This window comes from Zonotrichia leucophrys, chromosome 1A (genome assembly GCF_028769735.1).
Source record: "Zonotrichia leucophrys gambelii isolate GWCS_2022_RI chromosome 1A, RI_Zleu_2.0, whole genome shotgun sequence".
In the NCBI taxonomy this organism is placed as follows: domain Eukaryota; kingdom Metazoa; phylum Chordata; class Aves; order Passeriformes; family Passerellidae; genus Zonotrichia; species Zonotrichia leucophrys.
Window position 1 is genome coordinate 23,923,288 of NC_088170.1, and position 17,570 is coordinate 23,940,857.

General features: G+C 37.7%; 1 protein-coding gene across 8 annotated transcripts in view; it reads left to right on the forward strand.

Annotated features, from left to right (window-relative positions):
* Positions 1–17,570, forward strand: part of CNOT2 (CCR4-NOT transcription complex subunit 2) — an 84,756-nt gene that overhangs the window by 36,832 nt on the left and 30,354 nt on the right. For 4 of the 8 annotated variants that reach the window (XM_064701931.1, XM_064701932.1, XM_064701933.1 and 1 more), the window contains exons 2-3: positions 12,818–12,940; positions 14,261–14,308. In XM_064701931.1, the coding sequence (XP_064558001.1) occupies positions 12,830–12,940; positions 14,261–14,308 (159 nt within the window). In that variant the 5' untranslated portion in view covers positions 12,818–12,829. The remainder of the gene's footprint in view (positions 1–12,817; positions 12,941–14,260; positions 14,309–17,570) is intronic. The other 4 variants (XM_064701935.1, XM_064701937.1, XM_064701936.1 and 1 more) reach the window with 1 other exon arrangement.

The window sequence follows — 17,570 nt, forward strand, 5'->3', positions numbered from 1 at the left end:
ATACTTCAATATTTGTAAATGCTTTTGACATTTGCAGTTTTTGAGAGCTAGTTAGTGTACACTTCAGTCACTTAAAGAGAGCTGCAGTATCTGGGTGATATTTTGTTTAAATTAAGAATAACTATAAACTTATGCAACATGTAGCTGCCTCCAGTTATCCGGTATATTGGTCCATGATGAAATGTATCACCCTCCATATTCTTGCCAGCCTGATGCTAAGAGAAAGACATATTCATGACTTTACTGTACTCACTTAGATTATGAAAATATTGTAAAGAAATTAGTTTTTTATCTTTCGTGAACAAGATTTATATCTGGAACAATGTTTTTTTAAAATCTTCTAAGATTCTACTTCAAAATTGTGGAGGCCGGGGAGGGCAGGAAAGGGATTGTATCACTCAAGAAGCAAGAACTTCTTTTGGGACTTGGCTGACTCCGAGTATACTTCAAAGAATTTGGCATCACATCATGGTGTAGTGATTTAAATCTTCTGCTTTCTCCATCTGCAATACTGGTAAAATATGTTGAGACGAAAATTCATTTGAGTGTTTTGCTATTGCAAATTTAGATGAAAGTGAAGTAATGCTGCTGGTCAGGATAACTTGGATAACTTCTGAATTTTGTGAAATCAGAACTAGGAACTCTTGAGTAAAGTGTATACATTAGCTGAAGATTGAGAACTCACAATTAAAAGTACTCTTTTAATGGGAGTGTGACCAGAATAATGGAAAGCAGTGCCCTGTTGGTTTTAGGAGGCTGTTGAGGCACTAAATGTTGCTGTTGTGTTTTGGGGCTCTGCATACAACTGCTGTCTCAGAAACTGTGAGGAAGGTATGAGATGGAGGGGGCCATCCCACGACTGGGGCTTGGGCCAGGTCTCAGCAACATTTGCAGTCTGAGCTTAGACTGCCAATTTGAGATAGCTCTGTTTTAAAATGTTGTGGTGTAAAGTCTGTCCATTCCAAGAAGAGTTGCTTTTAATTTAAAACTGGTGTGTTATTTCAGTTTCTGATATTTGAACAAAGTTTACAGCTTAAAGCCAGATTTTTACAATATGGAAATCTGACTAAAGTCCATGTGCTTAGAGAGGGTGCATAGCTAGTCTGATTCAATTTTTGACAGCTTTAGTGGACTACAGAGTGATTGGAGAGGTTGAAATTAAACATGTGCAAAATTAGTACAGTGGAAAGGCATGATAGGTGCATTTACCACTTCCTTAATTCTACTTGTTGATTGCATTTGTGATAGTGTCATAGGGAGCTCAGTCTATGTATGATTTATCTTTTCCACTGTGGAGTAGTATCAAATAAAAATTATGAGGAATTGCAGTTCAGAAACTTGAAGTCTTAAATAATTCCGGTACCTTCCCATTATCTTTTTTAAAAGATCAGCAAATTCTTTTTAAGACTGGTTTGGCCTTGTACTTCAGATATGTTGTGAAAACATTCGAAGTTGTTTTGTCATGCTTTATTTTGTGTCTGAACCTGGTATAGCTGTAATCACAACATAGCCTGGCTGTGTAATCAGACGGTTGCAAGAAACAGGCCCTGGAATATTTAGGAAGCATCTGAAGAGTTTCATTTAATAAAAAGCACAGTAAATAAATAACCAGAGGGGTAAAAGTTTGTAATTTTGACTTGGATTTTTTCATTTGACCTGAAAAGTCACAGACTTGTACGTATGTTTTAGGAAGACACTCCAAAAACCCATAAATGAATTTAACTTCAACATATCTGTGCTCCTGGGAAGTGTTTCTGCTTTTGCAGACCATAACATTAGTCTGGAGAAGGAGAGTCACTGAGAGGCAAGTATGCTGCCAGGAGGTTGTGGCAGCTCATAAATACTTCTTTTCCTTCAAGTATTCAATATATTAAACACACTTAATGTTTTGAATTTTCCAGTTGTATTTTAATGTAAGACAAGATGTTTGATGTGCTGTGTGTGCAGAATAAATTTTTTGGCCAGAAATATTCTCAGCTATTTCTATTTTTAAAATACCTCCAGGAGGAAAAAAAAAAGTGCAAACCAAAGGGAGGCCTGTATTTCTTAAAATTCAACTTAAATTAAAAGTACTGTTATTACCTCTTTCCTGAGGTGCTTCAAAGAAATGGTTAGCAGCTTACATTAAAACCTGTATGTACGAATGTACTGATAGAAGGTAAAAAAGTAGTGGCTCTCTTATTCAGTTAAGATTTATCTACCTTGTGCTCCCTGTACGAGAAGCCCTCCCACACCCAAAGCCACCAACAATACACTTTCCCCCACCCCTCACCTTGGCGGAAGCTGGAGTAGAAATGGGTCTGTAGTAGTACTGATTTATTTAATGTCAACAAACTCCATCAGAGTAACGAAAGAAAAAAATACTCCGTTCTTACTCTGTTAATCATGCTGCACATCTCACTGTACAGTGCTTGACTGCAGGAAATGCCCAGGAAACCAGGGCTTATTTAAAATACAGTATTTTAGATTAACCAAACATGAAAGTTTTGCCTCTATCCAGGAAGAAAAAGGAAGGCAGTGCGGCTGTTGTAAAAAGTTAGTGGAATTGGTGCTGTGCCAAAAAAAAAAAAAAAGATAACTGCAATATTCCTGGAAAGAAGAAAATTTTTGTGGAAATGTCCCAGCTGGAGCAATGGTTGCCCTTTTAGCTGAAGCACAGATGCAGAAATCTAGCCTCCTGGCTGAGAGTATCAGCTGAAAGCAAATAAAAAGTCAAAGGAGCCCTGTTGTTTAATTTTTAATCTTTTATTCTTCTCATATAGTAAATGAGATTTGACATGATGAAAACACCTAAATCATGCGATTATGAACCAAAATTGAATTAACACTTCAGAGTTTGTTTTTTCCATTTGGTTTACAGGCTTTCATCTGCATGTGTGATATATAGTACAAAAGTTTTTAAACAGTAAATTAACCAACAGAAAACGGAGTTCAGTGAACAGATGCAGCATACTTAATAGATAGTGTGACAAACACCATCTAATAAGACTTATTATTTTGTAGGAATACAGATCTAGAAAGCTGATTTGGGTGTGTAGGAAGTGTTAAATACTGCTTGAACAGTATGTAAAGCAGTGACTACAGAGATAGCTGGAGGCACTTAGCAGATGAAACTCTTGTCAGCTTAGCTTAGGTGTCCTGTAAGGGACCTCAGCAAGGTTAAGAGAAATGGGAAAAAGCACTCTTGCAGCAATAGAGCAGGCGTGTGGTAATGGTGATGGGGTGAAATACTTGCTCACTGACCAGCGTATCAACCATGCCCTTGTAACCATCTCCCCTTGCCTGTGAGGCCCAGCTGACCTTCATGTTTCCAGCTCATCCACTCCCATCCCGTGCTGCCACCTCCTGCCCTGGCAGTGTCCTTGATGCAGGCCATTTTCACTTTTGATCCCCTGGAGGGATACAGCCTCCCTAAAATCTGGGAGTGCTGTGTCCTCTTTCCTCACCACTAGCTTACTAGCTTTCCTTGTAAACGTTTCTGATTTGGCAGATTCTGATTTCAGTGTAAGTGTTTGTGTGTTGCTCCACCAGGGGTTTTCTTTTATTTTGATAGCTTCTTAGAGGATTCATCAACATAAAAGGTTTTTGAGCTGCTCCTTGTAATGGAACCTTTGTATCATTTCTTTGATACTGGGAGCAGTTACCTCTGCTTCTGAAGTCAGACTATAGTGCTGGCTTGGAGTAGATGAGGACCTGGTTTGTTTTCCAGTTTAAGCTGTGTTGGTCCATTTTTGCATTGTCTGAGTTGTCTGTTTGTGGAAAATATTTTTGAGCAGCTGTGAGTGATACAAAGCATCAGAGGTGGCAAAGTGTGTCATGCTGATATCAAAGCTGTAACAGTTGATAGAGAAAAAATACTTCAGCAGTGCAGCTCTCTTAATTGTGAAACTGGACTCCAAAGTATTTAATCTTACTTAGTTAACTTCTGTTATAATTGCTATTAAGAAGTCTTTTTTTTAAAATACATGATGACTGTAAAATACCAGTGATGAAGGAAAAGTCTTTAAAGTGTTTTTCTTCTCTCAGAACTGTTCTGAGCTTTTTATCAGAAGTCATCCTGTATTTCTCTTCGTATTTTTGAACATATTTGACCTGTCTGGGGATTCAGTGAATTAAGATGCTGGAATTCCAAACTTGGCTTATGGCCTGTCTGATTATCACTTAACCTGCTTAGCTCCCTTCACAGGAGTGCATTTATGTCCCTTAAGAATCTTTGCTCCGCTGCGTGCCCATACACGTGTCACAAAACATGTATTGAGCAAGTGCCCTGTCCTAGTGCATTCTAGCAGAGGGGCACTGCTTACCTGAAGAGAGGACCACTGCTCTCAGGTCAGAATGCTATGTCCCTGTGAAAATCCATTTTCTATTGCCAGTATAAGATGGAGCAACTTTTTTGAGACACAAGCTTCTTACTCCCTCTATATGCTTTGCCTCATCTGGCATCCCTGTTTGAATTTTCAGCTGAAATTACTTATAACCAGTTCTATGACTTACTTCATAGAGATATGAGTTTTTAGAGTAGGAAGTGCAAACTTCTTTGAACTATTGGCTTTGGTCACAATTTTCTTTTTTGCTTCCATGAGAAATTTATAGAATCAGTTACATTTCTAAGTAATTCAGAACAATGTGCATGTGCTTAGTGTAATTTTACTTTATGGGTTCATTTCTGCAGTTACCTTAATCCTTTCAGCTTTCAGACTGCACATGCATCATGTGAGTTTGGCCATATGCACAGTTGGCTGCAACAGAATTTTGCTGAACACAGAAGTTGCATGTTTATCAGTTTGCTCTGAGGATCACAGTGTTTAAGAAAATTCCACATTCCAACTTCTTTCTCTGGGGCCTGGAGGAAATAGTAGGATTTTGTTATATCTGAAGAACTTAATGTATTAGGGATTTTCTGATCTTCTAAAGCCAGGCTTTACGATTGTATATGCACTATTAAGGAAGTCTCCAGAGGGTATCTGAGTAGATCTAGAATTTCTGATTGGATAAATTGTCTTTTAATTTCATTTTTAAAAGAATGTGCCACAAAGCAACAAAAAAAGGCAAGCCCAGGTATGAAACTGGAAATAAAATTCAAATAGATGAACTTGCTGAATAAGAGGTTATCTTATTCTGATTTGTTACAAAAGGAAAACTGCTGAAAAACAACTAAACTTGTTGGGTCAACGGTGAAATACTTAAAAGCACTAATGCAGCTCATATGGCAAACTGCAATTTTTTCAATCACAAAATCAATTTTTAGTTCAAACTGCAAGTAGTTTTCAACCATTGTGTTTCTGAATTACATAATGGGATGAGTCAAAGGTTATCAAGCAAAAGAAGGTAGGAAGGTGCCATTCTGATACCTGCCAATGTCATTTTTTATTATGGCTGAGATGTAAAATAGTGATTGAGAGGATCTCACAAAATAAATTTCTGAGGAGCCAGGAAAAGTGTCACTGCAGTAATAAGCTTGTTATAAGGGTATTTGAAGACATTTCATTATCTTTCTGAAATGGAATTTTGAGGTTTTTTGGTTATTTATCTACCGACTTTACAGCTGAATTTCTTCTGAGATTCACCCATTCCTACATTAAACAAGTACCAGTTTTTGTAGGAAAGGTTTATTTTTATAATAATATCAGACAAGTAGTCATTGTTCCCAATGGACAATATTCCTTAAACCATGGCCTTGACAAGAAAATCCAGCTGTGTATTTTACATGTGTGTGTGTGTGCAGATGTGTGCAGTAGTCAGGACTTGTGATTTCATTGCCATGTCTGCAGAGGACACACGTTCCTCCTTCTCAGCTCCTGTCATTGACTACGGTGGAATGCATGTGGCATCATCCTGATTTCTCCCCAGACTGCTCTGGATGGAGTGCGAGTTTGTTTGCCCTTGTCACTTTTGCAAATCTGTTGCTGCCTTTCCTGTATTTGAAACTGCAAGAAAGGCAGCAGCAGATTTGCAGAAGTGTATGTGTTTTATGTGTTTGGATTTCGTTTGAATGGTCTATGAGAAGATTCTTTTCCCTATGAGTATAACTCATTGATCAAACTCATTAAAGGCATCCAGCTTGAAGAGCAGTCATATCCCAAACTACTGTTGTTTGCTAATATATTTCAAGTGTTGTGTCTGTACCAGGAGGAGAACCTGCAAGACTTTTTCCCAGGATGGACTTTGTCTTGTAACATGGTTGACACCAAGTAGAGTTTCTTCTACTCACAATTTTCCAGTTCAGCTTTAGTAATTTCAGTGTTGGGTTATTCTTATTTTAATGTAGGATAATTTTTCCTATTCCTCCCGTGCTATTTCAGGAGTGTTTTAAAATGTTAATTTTGTAAGAGTTAAAGATGATTAACAGCAGTTAGCATGTTGTTCTTGTTCAGGAGAATTTCTGTGGCTTGTTTGATGTTAGGGACTGCCATTTCTTGGATATAGTTTGTATGCAGCATAGATTCGCAGTTGTAGTGTAGCTTTTGAAAGAAATATAGTGAAATACTCGGTTTGCCATGATGATGTTCTTTTGGTACTACAGACTTGTTGTTTGTTATCATAGCATTATCATACAGTGTTCTGGTAGAGGTTATCATTCACCTTGAAGAAGTAGACAAACTGCAATTATGAAATGAGAAAACAGAGGATCTCCACTCTGGTTTTGTTTTGTCTCTCATGTAGAAAATGAAATCTATTTCTATCAGTGTACTTTTCATATATTTTTTAAATAGCTTTAACTTATCGCTCAAAGTTTAGGATTTGAAAGGTTTTTTGCATTTAGCAACTTGGTAATATATATTCTATTGTATATCAGTTCCACTTTAAGTTAAATAGGAATTATCTTTGGTGAGAAATAGGACCATAAACTGTAGTAGTTTTTACTATAAATTTGATTTATGTTAGCAAACCAACTGATGGAATTCCAGCTTCTATATTTTGACTTAAATTGCAGGCTCATTTTGTGTTTCATGTGATTTTTGATAGACATTTTGAGAGACTCTTACTTCTCACTAAAATGCTCATTAAGGGTCACTTTTGTAGATCCTTCCCATGTGTAAATATGTCATCTTCTGTGAAAACAGTGATTTGTGACAGACAAGAAATACAGTAAATTATTGCCTTTGCTTGTTAATACCTAGGCAGCAACATCAGCAGCAATAGTAGATAATTGGGTAGAAGCTCTGTAACATCAAACTGAGATTACAACTTTTAATTGCTTCCATGTAATGATAGTGTGCCTGTTGACAAACACTGTAGTCACTGGAGAGGCAGGAAAGGGAAGATACTGCTAGAATTCCTAAAAGGGTTTCTCCTTTTTTTCCCAGTTTGTATTACTGTGTATAGTTTTAATCTCATGAAGATGATGAGTTTCATCAGTTGTAATTCAATGTTGGTTTTTCTACTCTATGGAAAATTAAAAGTATTCATTCTCCTCTGAGATTTTATAGTATCATCTTAGTTTAGATTTGGCTATGTTAATGGCATGAGTGAGCGCTCTGTAGGCACTGCCTATGGCAATATGGCAAAACAAAAAATATAATTAGTTTTCATTTTTTAATAATTTGATTCAGGATGTTAAGCTAACATTGATACACAATCATAGAACCACTTTATAAGTGAATTTTTAAGATTTTCTTGCAGCTTAAGACAAAAGTTATTGGTGAGACATTTTTGCGTGCTGAATTATGCTATACTGCAGTATTCCTTCCAATTTAAAATATTTTAAAGAAAATATAAAGAAAAATAAGTACTGACTGTTGTTTTGGGTTATTTTCTCAGCTGAAGTATAAAGGTCAAAGACCACAGCAAACTGGTTATTAGATCCTTCAAGTTCATAAGATTTGTACAGTGCTTCTAGTTCTCCTGTTGTTGGGAAATGTTCCACAGAAGAATTTAAAGGTCTTACCAGGTTTCTGACTGCATTTTGCTTGATGAACATTAGCTTGAAGTTGTGAGTTCTAAACATAAAATCATAGAATGGCCTAGACTGGAAAGGGCCTTAAAGATAATCTGTTTCCAGACCCCTGCCGTGGCAGAGATACTTTCCAGTAGACCAGGTTGCTCACAGCCCCATCCAGCCTGAAAACTGGGCATGGGGCATCCACAACTTCTCTGGGCAGCCTGTGCCAGTGCCTCATTACCCTCATAGTAAGGAATTTCTTCATAACATTAACTTAAACCTACTTGCTGTCAGCTTAAAATAATTTCCTTCTTCTCCTGTCAGTACATGATCCATATTTTGTGTAGGCTCCCTTCAGGTACTGGAAGGCCACAATTAAAATACCCTCAAAACTTCTCTTTTCCAAGCTAAATAATCTCATTTCTCTCTACCTTTCCTCATAGGAGAGGTGCTCCATGCCTGCAGTCATCTTGGTGGCCCTTCTGTGGATTCATTCTGTTAGGGCGATGTCCTTCCCATGCTGGGAACCCCAGAGCTGATGCAGCTCTCCAGGTGGGGTCTCACCAGAGCAGAGCAGAGGGACAGAATCCCCTCCCTCGCCCTGCTGGCCACACTGCTTTGGATTGCCAAGATCCAGTTGGTGTTCTGGTCTTTGATGCCACATGTCCAGCCTCTCATTCACCAACACACCCAAGCCCTTTTGGCAGGGCTGCTCTCAATCTCTTCATCCCCCAGCCTCTGCTGATACCAAGGGTTGCCCTGAGCCAGGTGCAGCTCGTGCTTTGAAAGAAGTGCGTGTGTTCGCTTGATCAGAAGTGGACACTGTGGTTTGTGGCCATGTATTAGGTTAGTTCTCTTAACTCCATCCTAATATGTCACTCCTTCCCTTTTTTTCATCTGTCACCTTGGATATTTTCTAATAATATTTTGCATGGCACTAGCAGTGGGAGTTGTAAGTACTTTTGCAACATTATGCTAAAGAATGAATTGACCTAAGTGCACCGTTTCTACATTTTTAATGTTACACTGCCAGTGTGTCTTGTGCAGCCGAGAACTGAGTTCCCACAGTAGAAAAGAAAGTACTTAGAGGATTGGGAGAGGGGAATCATGACATTAGTCTGAGAGACAAGAATTCTGTGTGTAATAAAATTGTCATGCAGTTGGCATACCACTTCTGTGAGATTGTGTTGGCGTGTGTATATGGGTATATATGAAAGAGGAACTGAAATATAAGGGCTGATTTCTACCTCTCTTCACCTCACCAATTTAGACCCTGTACCTGAAGGTCGAAAACCTCAGGTCACTCTTAGTTTCCAAAGGGTTTAAGATCTATTTGTAAGGGCTTCATGAACTCTGCTGTATTTACTTTCATAGCTGATTGGGCAGCGATCTGTCAGTCTGTGTGTGAGGTTTCTCGGTGGCTTCTTGTCCTAGGAAATAAGCAACTAAGTTCCATCTGCAGATCTGTCTGCATTTGGCATAGACCCAGTTATTCTCACACCTTCTTACAAAGAGTACCACAACAGTGTTTTTCCAATATCTCTGCATATGCTTGTAGCATGAGTGACTAATGAGCGTGTTAGTGAATCCTGGAATAAGTTACCATGCATTGGAAGGTGCCTGCTGCTAACCTGGCAACAGTATGACACTGTCATTGCATAAACCTGCTGTAATATAAAAGTATGCATGGGCATAAGTGCTCTGATTCAGAAGTCTGCCAGCCGTTCACTGTCACCAGTGACTATTGGGAAGTAGGTAAATTGGCTGCTGGTTTTAGCTTCAGAATGAGCACAAAGTAACCAACCTGGCTACACCAGCTGCAGCTCAAGTCTCTAATCCCAGTTCCTGCTCTTTCTGTTTCTGGTTTTTAGCAGCTTGCCTCATGCTACTGTGCTGTTAGTTTTGTGACAGGGCTGGATAGTGTTGTGAATTGTACCGCCACATTTCTCTGTGCCGTGGTTCACCCTAAGAACAGGAGACAGCTCTTTCTAGTGCAGTGGAATCATGTTAGGAGTGCCTACCATGAATCCTTTAGGTGCTTGCCAGGATGCCCTCCACTGCCTGCACCACTTCCCTCAGTGGCAGTTTGGACAGCTTGAACACTGCATGCGACTGCTTCGCTTGGCAGCTTTGAACAACACAAAATCACATACAAAAACGCTGTTGTGAGGAAGTGTCAGCAAAAAGTCTTCAAAGGTTTTCAGGATACTTGGGTGCAGTGATGCAGCTGGGTAGCAGACAGGAGCACTGCAGGCTCCTCAGCCTTCCTGAACTCTTCCCCTACAGCTGCAGCCTGCTGTGTTTTCTCTGGAGTTCATCAGCACAGTTCTGTTAAATGTCATGTAGAAATATGGATTTCCAATAAAAAAAAATATTTATCTAATTATTAGAAGTTTTCTTCATTTTCTATCTTTATAAGCATGCCCTTGTCAGACTCCATATTAGTACCATTGTACTTCATCAGTCTTCAGGGAATAGTCTTGATTAGTTTTTTGGGCCACTGTCATTTATGATTTTTCAGTATAGAAAATAATATTTTAGAAAGTTTTAATTTAGTGGGGAATTTAAAATATTTTTCAGCCTTTCAGTACAAAGACTACATTTGGACATACTTTCTTGGAGCAGCTATAGACATATTTTGAGAGGTCTGACCCACTGACTTAGAGATCTTTATAGTACATATGTAGCCAGCCACGTGTAAACCTTTGAAGAAATAAGATCAAAATCTGCTGGGTCAAAGACAATAGTTTTTTCCCCTTATATAGCTCCTGTATTGTAGCTCAGGGTTTCTTATTACTTTAGTACAGTACCACATATGCATCAGGGACTTGCTTTCTATCGCAATTCAGTTGTTATTCTGATGATGTATCACAAGAGAAGGTTATGTGACAAAAAAATAATCCTTTACTTATCCCAGGTATTGTTAAAGGAGTACCAAAGAATTCTTTGGGACTTGTGTAAAGCTGCTTTTCTGCTTCTCAGGAGCGGTAGGTTGGGTGAGACTCCAGCTTCTCTATTGCTGAAGATAGCTTTGCCAAAGCATTTCACTATCCTTTTTACTGCAGTTAAAGGCAACTGCTCATCTCTCTGCACTTTACTCAGGCAGAGCAAAGGACAAGATAATCCCCTTAGCCTGTTAAATGCTCCATCCCATCTGGTAGGTGATAATTGCATTGTAAGGGGATTAACACAGTGGGATATGCTTACAGTGTAATGAAAGCTTCACTATAAGTGTGAAAGTCAGCTGATTGCATTCTAGCACTTGGGGACCTTATATTTACACATATTTTGTAAAAAACATAAAAGACAAGTTTCATCTGGGGAAGGTATGTAGTATCTTTACATGCCATTCTTCATATATTTGTAACAGATTTTACATTTGTTGTGGAATATCAGTAGTCTGAATATCTGAAATCCTCTTGTAGGAGTAGTGCAGTAGACTCTTGCTTAGCTAAATGTTTTGAGATCATTCCGTGGAATATAGCTGTATTAAATGCATCCCAGGTGTTGACTACTGTTAATCAAAAGTACTATGACTTTGAAACCATGGGCCTTAATTGTTACCAGTCTAGGAACAGCCATGTTATTTAAATACAGCTTGGAAATCTTCATCAGTAAAGGTGAAATTTGAATAAGCCATACTGTGAGGAATATCACAGTAATTTTGTGTCAGCAGGGATTTCTGTCAAGAGGATTTCTGGCTGAAAGTAACTCTTCTTGAAGCCAACCAAAATAAATATTTTGAAATTTCAGTTTCAAGCATGAGCCTAAGGTAATGCAGACTGACTGATTTTTTTTTTTTTAAAGAAGTTTGAAATCCTGTGTTTTTAAGTTTGTCTAATGCTGTAGTGAAGATAGTAAATTTTAAGGTTCAGAGCATTTCATAAGTGGACTCTACCTTAGCTTCCTTACCTTTCGAGATGCTAAAGATCCTTGTGAAGATAAGTTCCTTAGGGCAGTAGCTCAGGGTTGATTATCACCCTGTTGCATTGCACTCTCTCCAGTCTCCCCATATGGTACAAGAAGCTGGGAAGTTGCTCTGTGCTGACCTGCATTGCCACTTGGCTGGTTGAGCATTAACCTGGGTGGTTAAAACAGGGCTTGGTTAGCACGCTGTGCTGGGCCAGAGCTCCATAGTCAGGTGATCAAATGAGAGGTAGAGACGAACACACTGTGTGCAGGAGATGCTTCAGTGACATTGTGTGACCTTGCTGCAGGATTGAATTTGCTAATGAATTAGGATTCTGTGACCAGCTGTGTGGCTGCTGTTTCTCTGGCTTCCATTTCCTGACTTAGCAGCACTGTGTGTGTGTGCGATCCTGGGAGTAAGGGTAAGATAAAACCTAGTGGGCTTTTGTGGGCTGTCTGCAGTAACTTTGCCAGTCTGGGATGAAGTTGTTGTGTGGTTAAGCTCAGCCTTCTCTTAGTTATCATGTATCCGAGTGGGGTCAAGTTGAAAGCTGGTTTTCTGGTGATGAGATATGGAAGATTTCACAGATCTTTCTTTTTTCTTCTCTCTTTTATTTTTGCTATTTCTTTTAAGGTGACTGAGTTCTAAAGAATATTCTTAATTATTTCCTTTTAGGCTGAATGTTTACCTGAGGAGAGGAAAACTAAGGAAGTTTGCTCTTTTATTTTCTGACATGTATTTTAAGTAAGCTTGAGTGTAAAATAAACGTAACAACACCCTTCCAAAAAATGAAAATGTCCCCTTTCCCCACCCCAGTTGTTTCTGGAATATGAGTTTGTCACATGAAAATCCCTCTTAAAAGCACCACTACACTGGCAATATATGGAAAGTATTTTTAAGAGGAATTTTCAGGTATTTAGAAATGGGTTTTAACCATCCTTCTATAGATATATATTTAAAATATATACCAACTATGTAACAAACCAGATAATATATGGTGTATAATACATTTTCTTCTTCTTTAGGTGACAAACAGCATGTTTGGTGCTTCAAGGAAGAAGTTTGTAGAGGGGGTTGATGGTGACTACCATGATGAGAACATGTACTACAGCCAATCATCGATGTTCCCACATCGGTCAGAAAAAGATGTAAGTTGAATAAGCTTATTTTTCTCCTTTCAGTACTGAGATAGTTTCAATATGTGAAATGTATGTGAGGAAGATCTTCATTTAGCTTTAAGCTGTACATTTCCAGCAGCAAGTGCTTTAATTTCAGTGAATTTATTCACGTAAGCTTCAGCCATATACTTGCCAATGTTGTTTTGTGGGTTTTATTTTTCATCTTGAAGCATTGTGTTTGTAACTTACATTGAGTTATTGATTACATCTTGTGCTTCTGTGCAGGGTCTTCAGGTTTTTTGTTGTGGTTTTGCGTTTTACATCTTCAGCCATTTTTAGTTTCTGATGAAAATGCTTTGGGCAATTTGTTTACTGAAGTAATCTAAGTTAGGTATTTCTCCTATTTGGAATGCTGCACAGTTACAAAAGTAGCAATTCCTAAACATTTTTTCCACTCATTAGTGTTAAATTGTATGTTAGAACTGCATTGACATTAGTGAAGCTCTGCTGCTACTTACCAAAGATAAATATATTAGGCAGTAAAGTATGTCACTTTTACATGGAGTAGCATGAAGAAATACATGGAGAACTTGAAAGTGTGGCTTGAAGTTTATGTCACCTGCAGGTCAGTAATATAGTCTCATGGTAGGTTTGTATTTGATATGTGTAGGCAACACATGCTTCCTAATTTAAAAAAAACCAATTCCATTCAAATTTTTAAGAAGGTGAAAATGCTTCAAGTCTGCCTCCAAGACTGTCTAGAGATATGGTTAATAGCAGTTGTGACCATAGTCTTGATAGACCTTGGCCTGTGTAAACAGAAGCATTTCCTACAGACTCTTAGCTGAATTTTAATTTAAATTTTCAAAGAGAAGGAAATAGGTTTAGCGAGTAGAAGGCTTTTTCAGACAAAATGAAATTAAAAAAAAAGCATAAATGCAGCTTTCCAATTCAGTTTCACAAATTGATAAGACCCAGCAAAGGATGAAAATGTAGTACAGTGTAAACAAAACGGGCTGCTCTTTTCTCTGTGTTGATTACACATGTACATGTACCACAGATGCACATAGGCACAGTGGAATATTTATAATGTGGAATTACATCCTTTCTGTGGTCACCGAGAGGTGCAGCTAGCACTCAAAAACCATAGAGAGAATTTTTCCAAAGTGATTTTGGTACATGAAATCCCTACTTTTAGATTTGATGCACTGAGGGTGAAATCATTATGGTGTAGTAAGAAAGATAAAGTGAGATAAATGCTATGCTGCACAGCACACACAGTGAAAGCTGATGGCTTGGCACATCGTTGACACAGTGAATGAATGTTTTAGTTGCCTACTTTTTCTGTAGGTAGAGTTGCAGAAGTGGATCTTAGAATGGCACTTCCAGAGGAAGAAGGTGGGTGTTCCATACACCAGGAATGACAAATGAGAAATCTTGAAGGCCTGTGGGAGAAGTGGCCAAAATGGGGCCTAGAAGCCTGTAGTTGGCAGAAGAATGATGTCATTCCAACAGGAAATAGAAGAGTGTATTTGCAAAAACTTTTTAAAATTTTATATCTAAATTATTTTAAGGTTCCCCAAGTCCTGTAGCTTAACTGTTGACCATTACAACTTTCTGAGTTTATGCTTATGAAATTTTAAACTGTTGTATGCTATTCTGACTTCTTTATAAATTTATAAAAATAAATTTATAGCAATAATATTGACTGTGCACCTTTTATCAGTCAGGTATAGCTAAATGCATACTGTGTATTACATGTTCCATTTGCTCTTTCACTTGGCTCACAGTAGATCAGGAGGGTTGGAAAGGTTGTTACATTCTCTTAAGTTTCCAACTTCTTGCGCAGCTTTGTAAACCTTTGCCTCTTGAAAATAACCATGTTTTCAAATAGTCTTTCAACTAGAATTCAGCTAAAAATGTTGTATATGAAAGTAAAATAAATATATTGACTCTGTATTGACAGGCTAAAATAAAATTGCTCAGAAGTTTTTCCAAGTAAGCTAATAAAGACTAATGTTCAAAACCTAGATCCAGTTTTATGAACACCTGGGGGAAAATTCCAGTGTTCTAGATCTTGAAGCACTTTGAATCTTTCTGTCTTCGCATCTACTAGAGTAATAAAATAAAGGCAGAAGACATATAGGGGAAAGAAGCAAATTACTCTTATATTATCTAAACAAGGTGCAATTTTACTGCAGTTTAAGTTATTCTTCCTTTTTCAACTTCAGCTCCATCTATATCTTTACTGAAAGCAGATACAATTAATGTGGTAGGCATTTGCAACTGACCTATAAAAATACTGAAATGTAATTTTCTTCTCTCCAGTGTATGATATATAGATATGAATGCAGAGTCCTTAATTTATACTTCATTTATTTTCTAGAGTTCTTCCAACTGAAATAGAATGGTTTTGGTGGAAGCTTCTGTGAATGGACTCACTAAATTCTGTTTTTCAGCAAGGGCTAAACTTTGTTTAATATTTGCCCTTATACTGGATATAGCTAGGTATTTCTTGTTTTCATTTTGTTGAAATTTTAGTGATTCTGATCTTGAAAGTTGCTGCTTTCCTAGGAACTGTTGCTGCTTGTGTGTATGTGTACTCAAAGCTGGGGAGTATAGGAATGGGGGAACATAGGGAATGGTGAAATCCTCCTAAAATTTAGAATAAAGGCTATTACTGCAAGCCTTTGTATAAACTTCAAAACTTACTTTTCACTTTATTTTTACAGTAAAGTCAAGCTAAATCCTGTCCTAAATTTCAAATATTTTTGACATGGGGAAAGAACTAGCAGCAAATAATTTTGGACACGTTACTTTTATTTCAGCCTCAGTGTAGCTAAGAGATAAAAGTTTTCTTTTAATTTACCTATTGTTTCACTAGAGGAAGCAGTTGTAAATAAACAGGACTAATATGGTAGTTGAAATGCAAAAGTTGCCTGTTACTCACATACACAAGTGCTTCCAAGATCATGCAGATACTGATTGGATAAGTTATTTTAGGCCCACAATTATGCTTCCTTAGATGAGATTACATCTTGTTCAAGCCATCTTAGGCTTTTTTTTTTACTGAATAAGTTGGTTTGACTTGAATCATCACATGCTTGCTGAGCTAAGTAGGGGAGAGAAACAGAGTATATGCATGAATGCTCTGTATCTTTCTGCACTTGGTCAGTGAATTATAAGCAGGTTAATAATCCTTTGGGAAATAAATTAGGTGTTTTACAGTACTTACAGAACAAAGAACAGGTTAAGAAAATAGCGTAACTTTTTGCTGGCAAGTGGGATCCTTTTAATATAAATTGATAAGATGATGCACTGGGCACCTGCAAAACAATTGCAGAGCTTACTTGTTGCTAATTTCACAAACTTAATTGAGCTGGCTGTGCACTCAGCAAAATAATTTTCAGGACATGGATACATGTATTTTTATTTGAATAGAGAGACGGTAGAAATTGGTAACTCATGGTTCATGTATTTCTGAAACTACAGTTGTTAAATGAACAAAACAAAAATGCAGATGAGCTTTGAGAAAAGATTGGACCAATTCAGTCTGAACTTCTTTGATTTCTCATGTATGAGAATGTAAGAAGGGTTCTACAAGGTTTGACCAATTTAGCCCAACCTACTGAAAATGTGTACTTGAGAGTGTGAGATAAGGTCACCTTCTGTTGTTTTGTAGCCATAAATGTGACAGTAGACACACATGCATTTTAATGAAGGTCTACCCAATGAGAAAACCTAGGAGATTTTTTTCAATTAATATTTTTTTCAAATCTTGGCCCAGACCTTCACTGTTCATTTTCTTTTCCAGTTGCTCAACAGATAGTAGGTAGTAAATAGGTAGTAGGTAGTAAATAGGTAGTATATATAGGTAGTAAATACTTCTGATTTGTGTTTTTAATTGTAGCAGGTGAGATTTAGCTTGAAGATTAGATTTGTCTCATTGCAATTGTTTGTGTAACTCCCTAGCACTAGGAAGTCTCCAGATTTGGGTATTGTGTACAGAAAAATGGGTTGTTGATTCTGGGAGCCTGCTTTCCAGAGGTTTCTTCCATCTTGAGCTGAAGCATGTATGTGGTGGATGAAATTCAGGGGTTCCTCTGTCATGAGACAGTTGCATGAAGGCAGATTTCAGTGATGCTGATACAACAAAGGGTGGTCAAAGGCCTCTTACTGTGATTCTATTAAACTCATAGAACCTTTACTTTTACTGTGTTTTGAAATACTTGGCCTTACAAGGAGGTGGTACTTTTACAAGAGAGAAAACCCTGAAGGTTTAGCTTGCCATTATGATTGAGATCCAGAATCTTGCTAAGTTTTGGAAACTAAGTGTGTAAGTGTTTAGTCAGTTTTCTGGAGACAGCTTTGACTTTAAGGCTGCTGAACCTCATTGATCCAGATGAATTGCTGACTTTTTAACGCTATTATTTCAGGATTCTGAGGAACCTATGGTATCATGTTTCCTAAGGTATCTTTCTTGCCTTAGTCATAATTTTACATCAGATGCTTCATATGGACTTGTATGTATTTAAGAATTCCCATGAAACCCCCTTGTGTCAGGAGCAGTTGTAGCATTCACACTGATGCTGCTTGGCTGAATAGAGATACTGTACATTAGCCTAACTTGTAATTGTCTGAATAGTTAAGATCCATTTGT